The sequence below is a fragment of the Condylostylus longicornis genome, unplaced genomic scaffold (genome assembly GCF_029603195.1).
Source record: "Condylostylus longicornis isolate FDR11 unplaced genomic scaffold, ASM2960319v2 ptg000166l, whole genome shotgun sequence".
NCBI classification, from domain to species: domain Eukaryota; kingdom Metazoa; phylum Arthropoda; class Insecta; order Diptera; family Dolichopodidae; genus Condylostylus; species Condylostylus longicornis.
The window spans coordinates 331,155-352,695 of NW_026578134.1; the positions used below are offsets into that span (position 1 = coordinate 331,155).

The 21,541-nt window shown below is 21.4% G+C and overlaps 1 protein-coding gene across 6 annotated transcripts in view; it reads left to right on the plus strand.

Annotated features, from left to right (window-relative positions):
- The window catches only part of LOC129616265 (neural-cadherin-like), a 310,117-nt gene that overhangs the window by 187,141 nt on the left and 101,435 nt on the right, over positions 1–21,541 (plus strand). For 3 of the 6 annotated variants that reach the window (XM_055531824.1, XM_055531823.1, XM_055531825.1), the window contains 7 exons: positions 4,076–4,529; positions 4,598–4,814; positions 4,885–5,670; positions 6,516–6,749; positions 6,819–7,010; positions 14,392–14,403; positions 16,314–16,507. In XM_055531824.1, coding sequence (XP_055387799.1) covers positions 4,076–4,529; positions 4,598–4,814; positions 4,885–5,670; positions 6,516–6,749; positions 6,819–7,010; positions 14,392–14,403; positions 16,314–16,507 — 2,089 coding nt within the window. Of the gene's footprint in view, positions 1–4,075; positions 4,530–4,597; positions 4,815–4,884; positions 5,671–6,515; positions 6,750–6,818; positions 7,011–14,391; positions 14,404–16,313; positions 16,508–20,855; positions 21,047–21,541 lie in introns of all 6 variants that reach the window. The other 3 variants (XM_055531826.1, XM_055531828.1, XM_055531827.1) reach the window with 3 other exon arrangements.

Consider the following 21,541-nt stretch of genomic DNA (forward strand, 5'->3'; position numbering starts at 1 on the left):
AGAAAAGAAAAAAAAATTAGCAAAAAAATCTGAACATTTATTTTAAAGCTTTATAATTTTTTGGGGATTACATCCGGTAAACACCACACAAATTTTCTAAAAGAAAATAAAAATATTTCCTACCTTATATTCTAACTAATTTGCCAATAACATTTTCAATTTCAAATTATTCCTTCCTTTCCAAATTTCTTTATTATTAGCAAAAATAATGATGAAAAAAAATTATGATTTCTTTACTGCAGGACAAAAAATAGAAAAACTAATGAGGACACTGTAAAAATTGAAAAGAAAATGTCGACAGACGACACTAAAAAAATGACAAAATTTATTTTATATTTTAACCCTTTTGTCATGTATATAAAAATATATTATTAAAATACCAGTTTTAAACACTTGAAAAGCAATTCAAGATCTCACTTGGGGAGCTCGAATCGGTCATTTTATGAAAAAGTACCACCTATTTATTTAACTAACATGAGATTACTGAAAAACATTCTTTACATTTTATAATTTTTCTTATAAACCTTATATAGAACTACGTTAAATACAGAATTTTATACTAGGGTAGTTACAGAATTATAAATACTAAGAAGATCTCAATTATTTGATGATCCCAAATATTTTTTTTAGATTACAAATTTTAAATGGAACCATTTGGGTAAATTTTATAAAAATGACATGATTATGTTAACATGATTCTGCAAATGTTCAAATCATTTAAAGATCCTGATAACAAATTTTTATTAATTATATTTCGTTTAAGCGTTTGAAATAGGTATACATTCCACTAAACTTTGATTGGCTCTATCTAGTAATTCAAATAACGCATTAAAACTTTAGGCCACCTTGATTTGAAACCGTGTTTAAAAGATTTGAATCCGCTTTCGAAAACTGAACATCAAATAAAAACGGATAACTAAATTAAAAACCCACAAATTAATTGTTGTTTTACAATTTGGGGGAATCGTAAAGGGTTAATTTTTTTTTCTTATTCAAAATATTTTGAAATTTTTATAATATGCATGATATAGGCATTAAAGTAAAATAAGAGAATTCCGAATCAAAATTTGGATTTAAAATAATAGAGTCCTATTTATAGTATGAAGGATATTTTTAAGATTTTTATTTTTTGCTTGAATATCTTTATAATCTGTGGAAGTTCTTTTAAAATATGACGAAGAAAAGCAAAAAAAAAAAACCAGAAAAATGAATGCTCCTTCAGTATTATGTTTATCGAGTGCAGCATATCCTGAATGTGATTGAAAAAGATTAGAGTTTTTTTCCTTTTTGTTTTTCCTGTCTTTTCAAATTTTTTTTTTTTTGAAGTATTTTAGTAATTTTTTTTTATTTTTGTTTGATTCGTTCGATTTTATATGTAATATGTACCTATGCTTAAAATATATACATATATATAACATATATTTTGATTTTTTCTTTGTTGTATTGCATATAAGTATGTACAGAGGTTTTTATTTTAAGGATTGCTAGAAAAAAAAAATTTCACATTTGTTCTGAATGCCTGCCGGAAAAATATTTAGGTTCATTTTGTTTTTTTATTTTTATTGGATTGGGTTTGGATTGTTTTATACCTATATACATACATAAATAGGAGGACAATATTTTCTTTGTTTACTCATACATTGTGTAATGACTCAATTCTAGTATCGGTCGGAATGTAAACATTACAAATATACAAACAATTTTCTCTATATACAAAACATAAACACTAAGAAAATGGAAAAGCAAAAAATAAACCAGAACATTAAATTATAAAAATATTTTTTTTTTCGTTTTTGTGTTACAAGCTTAGAAATTTGATTAAAAGAACTTTTTTTTATATACATTTTATTCAATTGTTTTTATCGACAACAAGGATCTAGATTTGATTATTGACATATTGTTAATGGATTTAAATATATTAAAATTATTCTCTGCAAATATACCGACAAATATAAGGCACGGAATTAATGGTTAATTCACAATTATTTTACAAAATAAAGATGAACTCAAGCTGGTTTTTTTGAAAATTTTTGTAATAATTTTGATATACATTTAATAAATATTAAAAAAAAACGGAAACATTTAGAACTAACACAAACGAAAAATTCATTTAAGAATTAAAATAGTTTTACTAGAAAAATTTAAAGTTTGGATTATAAATTCTATTCTTATTCAGCTAAAATTATTGAATGTAAATCAAAATATTTTAATAATTTTAGAATTTTTTAAAGTTTTTTTCCAGAAATATGATTTCCTGACCTTATATAATGAAATCACTGGCCTCCATTTAATCAATAATGAGAGCATAACTATATTGGTTAATTTAATTAAAAATACATTTAGTGTAAAATCTTCAACATTAGTTAAGAAAAAATATTTATCATATTATATTAAACATTAATTTAGAAAAAAAAACCTAATTATTTAAGCATTTGTTCTCTAATATTAAACAGATAAATTGAAATTAAGGATTACTTATTCGAACATTCCACGCAACTACACGTACATTATGCCTAGATTGACCTTCACTCGGGAAAGTAAATCGACAACAAAAAATGTTGTTTATAAAGAAACTGATTTTATTTAAACTAACACTTCAACATAATGAACGAAATTTAACCAGAATCCTTAAAAATTTAATTTTATTTACCATATAAGAAACGAATCAATTAGAGTATTTGTTTTCTCTTACCATCTCTTATCGCGATTTTAAAGATCCTGCGTAGGATTTGTATTGTTTTCCTATTATCTTTTCTAATTTTTATTCTTTCTTCTTTTGCTTTTTCGTTTCTGTAATCTGTTATTTTGTTAAAATCATCATTTTTATAAAATATACTGGATAACATATAGACTGGGTAATATAAAATGAATTCTATTTAACAAACAAAATGAATTTTATACATTAAAAATCGCCTTCGGATGCATATAAACGGGTACTTTGTATGTAATTATACATACATACTATATATGTACGTATATTGTAATGTTGTACAGATGTTGGAACAAATTCTGAAAGAAAAACGAGAGGATTTATTTTTATTTTTAGAACGGAAAGGATTTTATCATATTATAATCAATGCTATAATGCTTAATATTGTATACATATGATATGTGTATGTAAATATATGAAAATAATGTGTATAAATATTTTAAAATTAATATTTTCGTAATTGATCCTAACGATAACAGAATACGGATAGCCATAAGGAGGTAGTTAAAAGAAAAATTCTAAAAATACCTGCAAAAATTCATTCAAACAAACATACACATGTTATTTACATAATATACATATATGATGGCCTTCCTGCTATATGAAAAAGATATTCTATTTTTTTTACAAACATACTTATATAATATGTAAATATAATATATTCTGTTTAATAAGAAGCCAAATAAAAATCCTTTTACTTTTAATGCATTCTAAATAATGTATGTATATAAATAGCTTTAAGACTAATTTTTTCGAAAATTTACAATAATGTAAATTGTATAACAATAATATAGGGTTACAATTATGTAATCCTGAATTTCCTTGGAAATTAAATAATTTAAATGAAAATAAAATTGTTTTATATCATATAATGTGGAAAAATTTATATCTTCTTATTAAATTGCAACTACATACATTCTAATAAATTCCACCGAATGACATTATGTTGCCCACGTATTCTCCTTTCTTACTTTTTTATATAATTATTTTATGTAAATAAAATCAACCTAATATTTTGGACAATTGTATGTATGTTGTAATGTAGATTAATATATCAGTGATTAATAGGTAGAAAAATTAATATATAGTATAAACTCTGTAAGCTGGTTCTTCCTTAATGCTCGTTGTTCTTATAAACGCCGTTTTGATTGTATGATGCTGCGATTTTTTCCCATATTTTTCAAATAATAAGTCATTTAGATGCATATTTTTAATTTATAATGAAACAACAATAAATAGATATGCACACATCCAATATGTCATAAAATTTACAAGAGCATTGTTTTCTTTTTAACAATCTTAAATTTTTAATATTATTGTAATGATTTTTTAATAATGACATTTCTTTTTTTTTAATAATTTCAGCTGGCGGCCTAAAATATACTGACAATCAACGAGTTATTATACATGTTAAAGATGTTAACGATGAACCTCCATATTTTATTAATAGACCATTACCAATGCAAGCTGTTGTACAATTAAATGCACCACCAAATACTCCAGTATTTACGTTACAAGCACGTGATCCAGATACTGATCATAATATACATTATTTTATTGTACGTGATCGTACTGGTGGTAGATTTGAAGTTGATGAAAGATCTGGTGTGGTGAGAACTCGTGGTACCGACCTCTTCCAACTTGATATGGAATATGTATTATATGTTAAAGCTGAGGATCAAAATGGTAAAGTTGATGATCGTCGGTTCCAGAGTACACCAGAAGAACGTTTATCAATTGTTGGTGGTAAACGTGCACCACAATTTTATATGCCAAGCTATGAAGCTGAAATACCTGAAAATCAAAAGAAAGATTCAGAGTAAGTTGAAAAATACAATTATAAAAGTTTTTTTTAATTAATTGATTAATTTTTTTTCTTTTTTTCAGTATAATCTCTGTGAAAGCCAAATCTTTTGCTGATCGTGAAATTCGTTATACATTAAAAGCACAAGGACAAGGTGCTGGTACATTTAATATTGGACCATCATCTGGAATTGTTAAATTAGCTAAAGAATTAGATTTTGAAGATTTACGTCAACCACATGTTTATTCATTAATAGTTACGGCCACTGAAGATTCAGGCGGTTTTTCAACTTCTGTTGAGGTAAATAGTTTTTCATTGATAGATTACAGAATAAAATTCTTAATCGAAAAATAATTATTTTGATTTTTAGTTAACTATTCGAGTAACAGATGTTAATGATAACGCACCAAAATTTGAGTTACCAGATTATCAAGCACATAATGTTGACGAAGATATTCCTTTGGGTACTAGTATCCTGAAAGTAAAAGCTATGGATTCTGATTCGGGTGCTAATGCTGAAATTGAATATCTTGTATCTGATGATCATTTTGCAGTTGATTCAAATGGAATTATTGTTAATAATAAACAATTGGATGCTGATAATAATAATGCATATTATGAATTTATAGTAACAGCAAAAGATAAAGGTGAACCATCAAAAAGTGGTACAGCAACTGTAAGAGTTTATACAAAAAATAAAAATGACGAAGAACCAAAATTCTCACAACAAGTCTATACACCAAATGTCGATGAAAATGCTGGACCAAATACACTTGTAACAACAGTTGTTGCATCCGATAAAGATGGTGATAATGTACGTTTCGGTTTTGTTGGTGGTGGTACAAATGCTGGACAATTTGTTATTGAAGATATTACCGGTGTAATACGATTACATAATAAAGCTATAACATTAGATCGTGATAAATATGAATTGAATGTAACTGCTATGGATGATGGATCATGTTGTGTTAATGGTGACCAAACAATTCATACATCAACGGCTGTTGTTGTTGTTTTTATAACGGATGTTAATGATAATAAACCAGTTTTCAAAGATTGTGGCACTTACTATCCAAAAGTTGAAGAAGGTGCACCAAATGGAAGTCCTGTAATTAAAGTACAAGCTACTGATGAGGATAAAGGTGTAAATGGACAGGTAAAAAAAAAATTTTTGTTTCTTTTTCCTTAAAGGTTATTAATTTAATTAATTTATACTAGAATCCTTAAAAGCTATAAATAAATTATTGTTTAGATGGTGTCATTTTGAACACAATTAATTGGTAAAACATTAGGTTAGAACACCTAATCATAATAAAGTCGCTCAAGCATAAGATACATCGTAAAAAGGTTCTATAGTTAAAAAAAATAAATAAAAGAATAAAATAGCTAATTAATCCTTAATGAAGTGGAAGTGTTGAATGGATAAATAGATCGTAAAAAAAATAAAAAAAAAAAATGCGAACATTAAGGATCAATTTTGTTATATTATTTAAAAATCTACCTGGATTTTCAATAAACACAGAAAATATTAGGTGAATTTTAAAAGAAAGGAAAGAAGAAATATAAGGACATAAAATTATATTGTGAAAAATTAAAATTTTTTATAGGCACTTCGTCATTTGACTTATAATATTTTGCATTTTACTAAATCAAGGGTGATTTTCCCCTTTGCCAGTTTTTTGGTTTATATGGTTTATTGCCTTTTATTATAAAACAGAATTAGAAAAAAATTTTATTCGACATTAAATTAAAAAAAATTATGCTTTGTTCGGAACCATAAATAGCAATAACCGTACTCATAAAAAATATTCACTATATAGACCAATTTGTGGCATAAAATACTTTATATCTAACTAATGAAAGTTGTTTTTCTTGACATGATGTTGTTCTTTAATAATTTAGGAGCACGGAATTCTATACTTTTAATAATTGAATCGATTCATTTAGTTGATTTTTATTTCAAATATGAAAATTATTTAATATCTAATGTACTTTAATTAGGTGAAATATTCTATTGTACAACAACCAAATCAAAAAGGTACAAAATTCACTGTTGATGAAGAAACTGGTGAAGTATCAACAAATAAAGTATTCGATCGTGAGGGTGATGACGGTAAATTTGTATCAGTAACAGTTAAAGCAACAGATCAAGGTGAACCAAGTTTAGAAGGTGTATGCTCATTTACAGTCGAAATTACTGATGTTAATGATAATCCACCATTATTCGATAGACAGGTAAATAACTAAAATAATTTATAAAAAAATCAAATTAACAAATAAATTTGTAAATTTTTCTAATTTTAGAAATATGTTGAAAATGTTAAACAAGATGCAAGTATTGGTACAAATATATTACGTGTTTCAGCATCCGATGAAGATGCTGATAATAATGGAGCAATTGTATACAGTTTAAGTGCACCATACAATCATAATGATCTTGAATATTTTGATATTCAAGCTGAATCTGGTTGGATTGTGTTAAAGAAACCTCTTGACGTAAGTACCTTTCTAAAATTTTTTCCCGTCAATTAATTTTTTTTGCTAAATAAAAGCATTAAATAAATTATTATTTTATTATTGAAAATATTTTTGATTTCTATATTTTAAAAAAAAAATATATATTTTTATTTTTCGAATCTTATCATTTGAATTCAATTTTTAATTTGATTTTCATTTATTACTAACATTAATATATAAAATAATTGGAATTACATAATTATCATTAAGGGTTTTTGGGTATAAATTAATTTTTATTTATTTATGGTTTATGGTTATTTAATTAACCATAAATGAAGAAATAAATATAATTTTAAAGAGAATTAAAATATAACTTACAATATAGATAGGTGTTGTTGGGTGAATGGAAGAATGTTTCAATAATAAATTGAAAATTTAGTAAATATTTAATTATTTTCACTTTGTTTTTTTTTTCTAATTCAATTATTCTTTTCTTTTAATTTAATTACAAAAAAGACAAAAATATTAAAATTAAATTCAAAATTATTAATTAAAATCGAAAAATAAATTATCTTATGTATATAATTATCAATAATAAAATGGCTGCCGCAGAAGCTACTAATTTTATATTTAATTCAAGAAGAAAAAAAAATAAAATCTTTTATTTTTTAAATAACTTATAAAATTAACTTTTAACAACTTTTTCGAAACAGAAAACAATAGTAATATTGTTCAAATACTAATTTATTAGAAGGCAAAGTAGAAGCATATTAAAATCGTTATTCAACAAAAAAAAAGTAAAATATTTTAGGTCATTGATTAAAAATAATAGTTTGATTAATTTCAGAATAAAAAAGTTTTTATTTAAATGATAAAAACACAATCAGAACGAAAATTACTTTGCTTATTAATTTTTTTTCTTTTGTTTAAATGCACAATTTTAGAAATTATTTTATTTTTTATTTATATTAAGTTTGCCTCCATTAATTTATAAATTATCGTATTAAACAGCAGCAAGTGAAAAAAGTACATAACAGTTAATATTATCGTAATTTTAAATACAGTTTTGTTTTTCAAGTAAATGAAAAGGTTTAGATTCAATTTTAAAATGCAAATATGTACAATATTCGCAAATATACAATATTCGCAAAATAAATCATGTACAAATTAAACATTCCTAATAAATTTCATTTTATTGATTATCGAAAACTAATATAATTTTGAAAGGTTTTGTCAACTACATTTCTTGTTAAAACCCCAACAACAATTAGGCGCAAGTTTGAAAAACTAAATTTAATTTCAATGAAGTCAAGTTCTTTGCCAAATTCCAAATGGAATTACGAATACGAACTCCGACTGTCTGTATTATAAATTCGAAACCAAAAATTTTTGAAGTTGCGATCAAATAACTTAATTTAAAATTACGATAAATATTAACGACAAATAAAACTAAAAAAAATGTGATATATATGTATATATACAGGAAAAGTTCGTTTTGTGTTTTTAGCATTCTAAATTTTTGGCTCATGACATTGTTTTATCAAAATTCAAAGATATTTTCAAAATATACTTAAATATTTTAATTTGTAAATTAAATTTTATTTACAAATTAAGTAAAAATTTTTATATTATGTGCTTTAATTACTAAAAATGGAAAATTCTACAAATATACAAAAATTTCTATAAACACGAGATCATTAAGAAAAATATATTCTTATAAAATATTTTAAGAGCCTGAGTTAAACATAAAGCGAGACTATTCCGTATTTAAAATATTTAATTATCAATTATATTAAAATCAATCAAAAAAACAATTGATTTTAAAATTTATTTTTGATTTAATTTTGAAAATATTATTTTAGTTTTATATATTGATTTTTGTTGTTGAAACAATTGGAATAGTATAAAACCAAATTATAATTGAATTGGTGTATATTATTAAAAAATTTAATATAATATTATATAAAACATAATTAAGTTATACTCAGCACTAAAACAGTTTCTGTAATTCTATATTGTATTTTCATTTTGATATTAAACACTAGATGAATATAAAAAAATAGAATGTATTGATATTACTTGAATTATTAAAAAATATACCTACTATAAAGAAGTATCCTTAAATAAGATTTAATTATATTTATAAACTACTTTTTTTTAAAGCAACATAGGTACTGTAAAAGAAATTATGCGCTCCTAATTATTTTTGTTGCGGGAATTGTTCTAGAACAATTAATTTTTTGGTAAAGTTGACAAGAAGGATTATTAAATAGATACAATGCTTTTTTGATATTTTTGTTTAATTTCATTAAGTAAATAGTATTTGAAATACTAGATTTCTACCTATCAATTTATCCATTTTTGTCCAGTCAACTGATTAAATTCATAAATTCTATAGTAAGTGAATTAAATACTATAGCAAAAAACTCAAATTGAATTTCTACATTTTTCAGCCAAACGTAATATTATTTTTAAGGTTTAAAACAATCAATTTAAAGTATGTAGGTACCTAGGTAGATAAATAGACCATATTATTTTCAATAACTACTTACATAGAAAAATCAAATTAAGAAAAAATAGCTTACTTTCAATTTTAATATATTCCTTTTTTTTGTGCCATTACTTATTCCCGTTACCATATTATGGTTATGATTTAAAATCTTTGAAAAAGACATTACCCATATTATCCATAGTATTCTTAAAAATTAGCCACGTTTTTTAATAGCCATTTGAGAGGTATTGTAATTGTCCGTTGATTGAGCTTCAAATCGTTTAAAATTATAACCTAAAAGATTAAGAAAAATTATCATAGTTCTTTATAATACCTAATTAGTAAGGTAAGCAAAATTGAATATTATAACATAACAAAGAAATTTCATAACGAATTCCAAATTTTATTTACATATTTTTTGTCAATTCATGTCAGAAAATTTCTGTAGTCATACCAACCTTTTATATGAATACCCTTCCAATTATATTTTGAAAATTTTTAAAACCAAAGCATTTTATGACCTAAAAAATTATGTCCTGAAGGTTTTTTTAAATTTTAATCAAAATAAAATTTAATTTTCCAGGATATTTTACATCCTTTGAAATTGTGGCAGTTTTATTTACAGATAATAATTGATATTGAACATTTTTAACTTGTTTAATAAAATCAAACATCGACCATTGACATATTGTGCTAATTTCAGAAAAGTGTTGCCACATTATATCAAAATTTAGTTAGTCTATTATTACATCAGCTTATTTATATCAAGATCACATAAGGATCATATTTAGTGTCAAAGAGAATATTGTAAAAGGAAAATTGTTATTACAATATTTTATGATTTCTAAGCTGCTAATAAAGCAAAAACTAATGCATCTTTCTGTTTAGGTTCGGCAAAATTATTGATGTTCTGACGTATATATTTTATAAGTTTGGAAGAGAAATGTAAATTTTTCCTATTGTGTGACGACATAAATATATTTCATATCTTAATAGTATTCATTGGAAGTCAATGCATAATCTAGAAACCTAAAAAAAATATTATATTGGCTGAATAAATTAAATACACCTGTTATCTATACTTTTTGATGACAGTTTAATCATATAAATTTTATGACATTCATGCTGATTATTTCAATGTCAGTTAATTTATCAAATCAGCTCATTTTGAGCTCATTAAAGTGTCAAAAGAATAATAAACTTTAAAAAAAAATTTTTTTTGTGTGAACATTTAAATTTTTGTTTTTTAATTTGATAAATTACATAATATATTACGATTTATACTAAAAAAAAAATAACAAAATATTTTTATGTATATTTACTCTATATTGTTTTTTATTTATGTATATATATTATAATCATTATTTAACTTACTTCTATACGCATACATAATTAATATTTAGAAAATAAAATATTTAAAAACAATATTGTTTCACAATACTGTTGTATACTTTTGTATTTAACTATTTGATTGATGCGGCGGCACATTTTTATTTTTTTTTTTCAAGAAAATAGTATATTATATTATTAATTTGATTGAAAATAAATTGCACTACATTTATATATATTTTATAGCTACATATAAATCTATATATATATTTTTTTTATTTTAAAAAAGAGGAAGAAAATTAAATGTAAGATTACATTTGAAAAAAAATTTTTTTTAGTATAATTTTGTTTTTTAAATATTTTTTTTTTTAATTTTTATATTATAATTTTAAAATGGTGGCAGGATTTTATTTTTGGGTTTGGTTTTGGATTAATAAATATAACACACATGTGAAAGAATTAATTTTATAGATTAGGAAAAAAATTTTACATATAATTATTTTTATAAATATTTAATACGTTATCTAAAAGAATTGTTCAATTAAAAGTATATTTGATCAAAGAAATGTAATTGCTACTGTGCAAGGTTTGTGTCTATAATTAAATTTTTTATATGTAAACACGGTTTGACATCAGATTTTGTCTTATATAATAAAAGTTACTAAATTCTCTTTTTTATTTTATTGTCAGATGTTATTGTTTCTTTGACCTTATCCTAGTATACTGTCAAATTTTCTAAAAAGTAAAATGGCGGCAATTAATTTTTTTTTTGTAAAAGTGAGAAACAGCAATCAGCTGATTTTTGTTTTGGTTTTGGTTTACGAAAAGTAGCAAATTTTACTTATGCAATAGATGTTTTAACTCGCTGACTAAAAATAATTTGACACTTCAAATTATTTGTCTAATACTTTATATTCCAATAAATCTAATAAATAGTATTCTTATGGAGAATTTTACTTCCCAATTGAAAAGAAAAACTAGCTGACAATAATTAATATAAATTCATTTTTTTGGTCAAATACTTTTTAATTTTAACAATTTTTATTTAATTTAATTAGTTATTCTATTTTTGATAGAAAATTTTTGAGAACTTTCAACTAAATTAATAAAATATTTTTGAACAAAATAAATTAAAAAAAATTAATATATTTTAAGCAGCACAACAACAACAAGAAAAAAAAAGAATATTTAAAAAATTAATAAAAACAATTTTAAATTTTTGATTTTTTGTATATAAAAAAAAAGTTATAAATGTCAAAATTTGTTAATCATTTTTTTCAAATTTAAATATAAAATAATTAGACATAACCGTAATAGTTTTTCTTTGTTTGTTAAATAAATATTTAATTCTTACATACATATACATATTAGATAATTTTCTATTTTTAATTTAATTAATATTATATTAATATACAAGAAAATACATTTTAAAAGGTGACATTTTCGTAACGTGTCTGGGGCTTGTTACGATGGCGACCAAAATCAAAAGAAATGTGTACTCAGTTCTATTTCAATTCCTCCTATACCGTACATGAAACGATTACCAGAATTTTTGAAAATCGTTTCGAAATTTTGATATTTTTAATAATATAATGGCGATTAAAAAAAAAAAATTAGAATAAAAATAAAAAAAAAAATATTTTAAAAATTTGTATTTTTTTTTTCATTATCATTTAATTTCAAATTTTTACAAGCATATTTTATATTTTAATTTTGTTAATTTCGTTTACTATAGTTATTTCATATATAATATTTGTTTATTACACTAAAATTTTCTATATATATATATGTATATATATGCATAGTTGTATAGGTGTTATTTCATGAAAAGAAGTTTTTTTTTTAAATAAATTTTGAATAAGAAAATTGCATTTTGTGTTTTAGAATATCCAAACCAAACATTAAGAAATCAAATTTTTTTAACAGATCAAAAATTAAAATTAAATTTTGCTTTTAGTTCTTAAGAAAATTGAAAAAAAAAAACAAAAATAAAGTATTAAGTAAATTTAAAGTTAAATAAATTTTTCAAAGATATTTTAAAAAATTAAAGGTTTAAACTTTATTGTAGCCAGTAATTTAAGATTTTGACGAAAAACTGATTGACAATTAGTATTACACAAATTCTCTTCCAAATAACTTATGTAAACACTCGGTGAGACTCATAAATTTGTCAAACAGACAAAAGAATTTTGTTAGCTGTATAATTGATGTTATTAAATGAACCTGATTAAATGCCTTAAGTGAGCTGTTAAATGAAATAAAACAAAATTATAATAACACAATATTATAATAAAATATAGACATACATATATACCAATTTATGTCCAAAATTTTATTGTTTGTTCGATATTCAATCTTATGCGTGTAACAGAAAATAATATTTTATTTGAAAAATATAAAATCCATATTTAAATGGCATTTCTTTAAACACATGTAACTAGTGGTAAATATTAGCTAGTGGTATATAGTGGAATTTAATTAAAAATTTTTGTTTCTGAAATAGTTTTGTAATAATGCCATATAAAATAGATAATATGATTTTGTAGCTATGCTATATTCAGAAGTTGGTGCACTAAAGTAAAATGTACTGTTAAAGTAAATTGGAAACAAAATTACTTTATGCTGTTATGTCAAAAACGCTTGTAAAAGAGCAGCTTATCGGCTTTTATTTTATATATTTATATACATACAACGAAAATTTTACAACTCGAAATAAATCCAAATTAACTCAAAAATTAACTTAACGTAAAGTTGACTTATTCAACAATACCTTTTTTTATTGCTAAATATGTCAAATTGACGTTAGATCTGCATTCATATTGTGTTTACTCAAAAAACATCAATGTTAACTATATTAGTATTCTATTAACATAAGTTATATGTTATAAAATAGATTTTTAAAGAATATAACACATTATTATAAAAGTATAAATTTATTACAATGATCAATATACGTTATAACAATATTTATATTTTAAGTATAGGTATATAGAGTAAATTTTATTTAAAGAGAATTTTAAATAACTGAATTTGACTTTACAACTGATTTAAATTTACTTAATACAAGTAAAGTTTTTTCTAATAATATCAGAATATATTTTATGTATATTACAAATACAACAAATATAACATATTGTATAATATGATATAAATTTATTTTTTCAAAATTGCATGGTGTGATATTTATTTGCCTGTGTTGTAAAAACTTTTTAATTTATAAAACAAAATTTATAAGAAAAAATACAATTTTAAAATAATATTCTTTTAAATAATTTTTATTATTTTAATTTTTAAAATAGAGTTTTTTATTTAAATGCACAATATTTTTACTTTAATTTTTTATTTTTAAATATTTTGTTAATAAATATAAGAAAAAATTTAACAAATTGCAAAAAAAAAATATGGTAAATTATTTTAATTCTTTTTTAATTAATTTTTTTTTATTTATTTTTGAATATTTGATACAAAACTGAACAAAAATTTCGTGGATTTTTAAAACTCAAAAAACAACAACAAAAAAAAAATATATTGAATCGAATCTCAAAATATCGAAAAACTAAACCAAAAATAAAAATGGTTTTTGAATAAACCAAAATAAAGGGATGCTACCCTGTAAGTAAACAAAACTAAGAAATTATACTTACTGTTATATACTCTCATAGAATATGTATAGAGACATATCGCTAATATTCCAATTGAATATTCCGGTTTCGTAATAAAAATAGCAATTAATTTTCATCATACACGTTTGTTATTAAATTTTAGAAAATATGTATTTTTTAAAAATGTTATAATAAAAAATTTATTGCTAGATTTAAAAATTAAACATTTTCGAAAATGACAGCAACGTGTCAAAAATGACATGTATGCTACATTCAAACATATTGTACATTCGTGCATATGTTTGAGTAGTGAGTAAAATTTTGTCTGTGGTAGCCAAAATCGTTAAACTTTTTATATTTTTATTATTTGTTTTTATTTGTAATTAAAAAAAACTTATTAATTTCATACATATATATATATATATAATATATATATATATATAATATATATATATATATATATATATATATATATATATATATTTATATATATATATATACTATATATACTATATATAGTATATATATATACTACATATACTATATATAGTATATATATATATATATATATATAATATATATATATATTATATATTTATTTATGAAAATTTTAGATTTTGAAAAATTCTTCGTTTTTCAATTAATTGAGTTCTTTATTTAAATTTAAGCTGTAAATTAAAGATTAATATAGTTTAAATGAAAAGAAAAATAGGCTGTCTACTTAAATATAGATTTATTATCAAATTGCCTTATTCAGCAATATATCTTTATCCAACCATTTTAATATTATTCAACTCTGCATTGACATTTGTTATTGTCATACTCCATTAAGTAAAAATCTAAAAGTGACTTAAAGAATCATTATAAATTCTCAAATTAACCGTATATGTACAAAGAATCAACCTGAGCTATAATATTATAATTTGTGTAGATCGAACGCCAAAAAGTATTTTAAGGTTTTTAAAGTTTTTGATGAACCAATTCAATATCAATGGTTAATTTATAAAATAATTTCTATTTTTTAATTTTTTTTTTTTGCAAATTTTACTCCAGTTTCAAATATACGCCTCCAATTATTCTTACTGGATTTATTTGAGCTCGTTAATAATTATATTATATAGTTTTTCTTTCTTAAGAAATGTTAAATGCAATATTTATGCTAGTTTATTAATAAAATGTTTAAGTGAAGTGCTTTTTTTAAATAATAATTATAAATATTTTTTCATGTGTATCTATTACAATATTTAAATAAAAATAAGAAATCAAAAATAATTAATTTTATTAGTATTTGTATTCATTTAATTAAAACTTAGTTATTAAAATATTTAATTTTTCCTTTTTTATTAAAATATTAATTTTTTTTATTTTATTTTTATTATTTTACATTTAACAAAAAAAAAAAACAATTTAAATAAATCAACTTAAAATATCGAACAACTTAAAAATAATCAAAAATCGCCAACAATCGTTTTAATCATGAAAAATTGAAAACTATTGAATTTATATAAAAACCGTTAAAAAACATATTTCGTTACATTTTTCAAAAATGCAAAAAATTCAATTTAATTTTCCACCATATGGTGAAATAAAACATTTTTTCAACGAATCATAATAATAAATGTTATTCGCTGCAATCAACTTGTAACGTTTAATTAATTTAAAACGAAAATTCACCATCTTATAATGTAAAATTATATGTTGAATAAATACACCATATCGTACATGATATATAATAAATTTTTACGATTTAAAAAAAAAAAAAATCAACCATGTTTTATGAACAACGAAATAATATAAACGATAAAACACAAAAAAAAAAAAATAAAATTGTGTCTTCGCTAATAATGAAAATATTAACGAAACTTTCGTTATACATATAACGGTTAAAATTATGTGAAAAATTGTTCTAAAAATCATAAGCAGCGTGATAGATATCGTTTGAGGGTTCGTGCCTCTGATAAAGGTGAACCACCATCATATGCAGATGTTGATGTTGAATTAGATGTTGTTGATCGTAATAATAAACCACCAATTTGGGACAAAAACATTTATGGCCCCATTCACATTAAAGAAAATGTCACTGTTGGTACGGTTGTAACATCGATTAAGGCAAGGTTTGTATAACAGTATAAATTGTATAAAATTATTAAAGTAATAATAATTTTCCCAAAATTTTTTTTGTAATTCCGAAAATATTTTTTTTAATACCAAAAAAAAAATCTTATATGGTGTTTTTATTCACTAAAAAAAAAGAGAAACAAAAAAAAAGAATTTTAATATAAACTGTATTACCTAAATTTGGGCGAATTTATAAATTGTTATATAACATAATTATTAATACTTTCGTACTCATTTTTTTGGAAAGTATAAATAATAATTATTTAGTTATTATTCACAATAGTATTCGAAATTGAAAATAAATAAAATTTTTATTATTTTCAATATCTTCAAATATAATAATAATATTTAACGGAAAATTGATAACTGTATAAATGTATAAATTTTTTGAATATAACAGTAATAAATAATAAATAACTATTTATATAAAATAATTACTAATATGGTGAATTTATATACATATTAATTACTAATGATGACATATTAATTTTTACGCAAATAAAAATGATTTTTTTTTCAACAATATTTTTGAGAATTTTTTGAAATATAAGAAACGGAATTGTTTTTTGAATTTTGTCGAACAATAAAACAAAAGAAGACAAAAAATGGTTTTTTGTGTCTTAAGTACCCGTTATCCTATTTATAACATTTAATGAATAATTAATTTAATTTATTTTTTTCATGCTAAACCAATGCAAAAGTGTAGGAGTATCTATATTAAAAAGTTTCATTAACAAATTATATTTTATTTAAGGAAAATTTTTAAATATTAAGCACAGTATTATAAATTTTCTGCTCTATACAATTTTTGTTTATCATTATTATATTGTTTTCTTTAAATAATTATTGACTTTTGTGGATTATGACCTTAATTTCTTTTTCACAAATACTTACTTTTTATTTTATAATAAATAATTATTAGGCAAATTAAATTGGATTTTTAAAGGTAATTGAATTAATAATAATTATATTTAAAAATTATTTATATATTTATAAATTATATTACATAAAATAAAAATATTCGTAATAAAAAGATTTTATATGGCACAAATTTCTTTAAATTTTTTTTTTTTCAATATAATAATATTTACTTATATAATTTATTTGTTTATTTTTAGTAATAATTTTATTTTAATGTATAAATATTCTATGTATATAAATTATGCTATGTATTTAAAAAAAAAAATTATTTTTTTTTTTTTTTGTATTAATTTTATGCAATTATTTACGGTAATTCTAAATCCAATTCGATTTACACCGAATTTTGACTCTCACTCATAATGTGAACACTTTTTTGACTCTAAAAATTTTAAGGCTTTAGTTTACAACTCTTTGACAATAATTTGCTATTTCGAAAGTCATTCAGCAAAATCAATATTTTGCTGAGTTTATTCTTTGGAAATTTTTTATATTTTTTATAATATTTTTCAGTAGTTCTAATTGTAATATCTGTGTGAAGTAGACATTAATGGCAAATGTCTAATGAAATTTACAAAAGTACTTTTAAATTGTTACGTGTCCGATTACGTGTTACGTATAATTTGAATAATATATAATTTCAGTATACAATTCAAAACAATATATAATATTAAATAATTGCATAAAATTTCAATATGAATGTAGAATGCTTTAATATTATATTTTAAGAAAATCGTATATTTATGTATGTTTGTCTTATATACTATATTTAATTTTAATTTTTTATTTTATTAATAATATTGAATAATATCAATTTATTATATAATATTATAATATAATAACTGTTATAATATTATAAAAATACAATAATATTCACAATTTAGTAAAAATTTTAATTGAAGTAAATTTTATATTTTTATTTTTTATTTTGTTTATTAACAACATTATATGTATATAGGTTTTCCTCGACTAAAACTAATGCTTGACGCAATGAATTTCATAGGAATAAAATTTTCCGTGTAAAAAAATTCTGATTAATTTTTTATAATTTTGGAGTTATATATAAGTATAAGATGTTAATGATTCTCGAAGAATTCTTGCAACTTTTAACTCTAAGCATTATTTTTGGTTGTGGAAGGCCAGTATATGTATATAAGATATTGTTATATTAAAATATATAGTAACTAGTATAATATTTTATATAATATGTATACATATAAGCGTTAAGCAACATAACGTACATTATTGTTATTCTAATGTAAATTGCTGCATTATATTATTCAAATTTAATAACAATAAATTATAAAAAAAAAGACTCTAAAAAAGCTTGAAAGCTCTCCCATATCTAATTTTTATTATTAAAAAATAATTTATTTAAATTTTTTTTTGAAAATGTTTCAAATTGAATTTTGATTAGAAAGAATATAAAATTAATTTAAAATTAAAAAAAAACAAATTATTTTGTAATAATTGGGCATGTGATATTTTTATATAAAAATACCTTATGAGGCTTTTTAGGGGATTTAAATTACATATAGGACAGGTTATGGGATAAAATGCCACCACCATCATATTTTCAAATTTTTTTTATAGTTTTTTTTTTTTATTTTCTAATATTTTCATTGAATAAAAATGATTTTGATTTCCACAACTTTCATTTAAAAAAAAAAAAAAAATTTTGTTTCTTTCATTTATCATTTTTTGTTTCTTGGGTCTGATGATGAAGTGTGATATTTTTTTGTAATATAATTTAAGTGATAACAGTGTAGAGGAGCATATATTTATTATATAACAGTTTAAACTTACATACATATGTACATGTAAATAAAATAAAAAAATTTGTCATGTCAACTATGAAATTATTAAAAATAAATTTTAAATTAAAAGTATAAATTTACGTTTGATAAAATCAATTCGATAAAGGCATACAAAAGCTGATAAATCATAATTAATATTTCTTTATTTATTTTCGGGCATTGATATTTTAGACTTTCCGGATTCGGTTCTCTAATTTTATTAATATACATACATACATAACGCATTTTTTGGAAAAATGTCCTATAAATAAATAAATTTCATTCAAAAAGGAAAGGAAATTCAGTATTCCAAATTTTGATTTTCCGAATTTTTTTTTTTCGATGTTTTGTAATAATTACAAATTATTATTTTAAATTATTTAAAATTATTAATTAAATTAAATTACACTTTAAGTAATTATAAAAAAATGAATTTTCGAAAAATTTCTTTAGCTTAAATTCTATCAAGCCGTGAGTAAAAGAGAAATTTTCTGTTATTGCTATATGCTGGAAGTATTGGATATTCATATATAGTTCTAACTCAATCATAATCTCAATCAACATCAAATATAAATCAACATCAATTTCTGAGAGAGAAAAACTTAAATTTTCATTGTAAGATCTGTTTTATCAAATATTTGCTCTTCAAATTATTTAAACTGCTCACAATACAAACTCAAATTGCTTATTAAAGCATAAATAATTAAAAATAGCAATTTTATTGCGTGTTCAGATTTATCAGCACTTTACATTCATCAACACTTAATATTTATGTATACATACATGTAACATGAATATAAAATTTTATTACCGTTAACGTTTAATATGCTCTCTTATATGTACATGTGTATGTATTTTATACTCAAAAAAAAATTTTATTGAGTGTAATATTTTTTTAATAACAAGGATATTTTTTTTTTTTTGCGAGACCCCGTTTGGTGTTGGATCTGTTTTCATTTTTTTTTTATTTTTGAATTATTTTACTAAAAAAAAAAAACAAAAAAATAACAACATTTTTAATTTTTTAACAATTTTGTTTTTAAGAGTATTTCCTTTTTTTTTCTTTTTTGTTTTATTTTTGTCTTCGAAATATTTTCAATATAAAAAATAAATTTAAAACAAAAAAAAATAGAATAAAATAAAATTTGATTTTTGATTATAAATAAACTTATTTTGTGTTTTTTATTTTTTTCTCTCATTTTCCAAATATATAATGAAAAAAAAAACAATTTTTAAATATTTGCAAAAAAAAAAAAAACAATAACGCGCCAATACAACCTATATTTTCGTATGTGTGTGTGTGTGTTATCGCTTTACAATCAATATAAATTTATCTATGAAAAAAAAAAATTATAACCGGCTAATAACAAAAAATTGCATGAACTTTTAAATGCTGAATTTACTGACATCTATTATATTGATGGATCTACAATAAATTGCTGGCTTTCTCAAATAATTTTTTTTGTTATTTTTGAAAAAAAAAAAAAAAAAAAACAAAATTTGACAATGTGCGCGACTCGAAAACGTACTTCGACCAATTTAAACTACCAATAACGAAAAAAAAAAAAATTTAAAAATTTACAAAAATTTTGTAAAAAATAAAAAATTTAAATATAAATATAAAATATAGCGTGAAACATATAAATTAGAAGCAATGGCACAAGATAAAGGTTATCCGCCATTGTCAAGAACGGTTGAAGTACAAATCGATGTTGTCGATAGAGCTAATAATCCACCAGTATGGGACCATACTGTATATGGGCCTATTTATGTGAAGGAAAATATGCCAGTTGGTGGAAAAGTCGTCTCAATTAAAGCCAGGTCTGTTGTGAATTTTTTGAATTTATTAATAAAAATTAATAATAAAAAAAAAAAATAAAATCAAAACAAAATTTAAAGAATATTTTTAAGGTGAATAAATTTTTTTTCAATAATTTTTTTTTTTTTAAATTAATATTATTGTTGATATTTTTAAGAAAATGTAAAGATTATAAAAGGGAAAAATAAAATTAATTTGAAAATTTTTTTTTTACTAGACTGGAACTAAAAATTAATATTCACTCTTATTGTAAAAAAAAAAAATTTTTTTTTTTTTTTTTGATATTTTAATTTAAATATTAAATATTTAAATTTTTGTTTTGTAAATATTAAAATTTTTGCATTTAAAGAGTTTAGTTTTTGTTTTAAAAATTTTTGCTGTGTTTTCTTTTTTGAAATTTTCTTTTTTTTTTATTAATTTTTAAGCATCGATATAATAATAAACTATATACTTACATATTATTTACTTATATATACATACATATATATATATATATA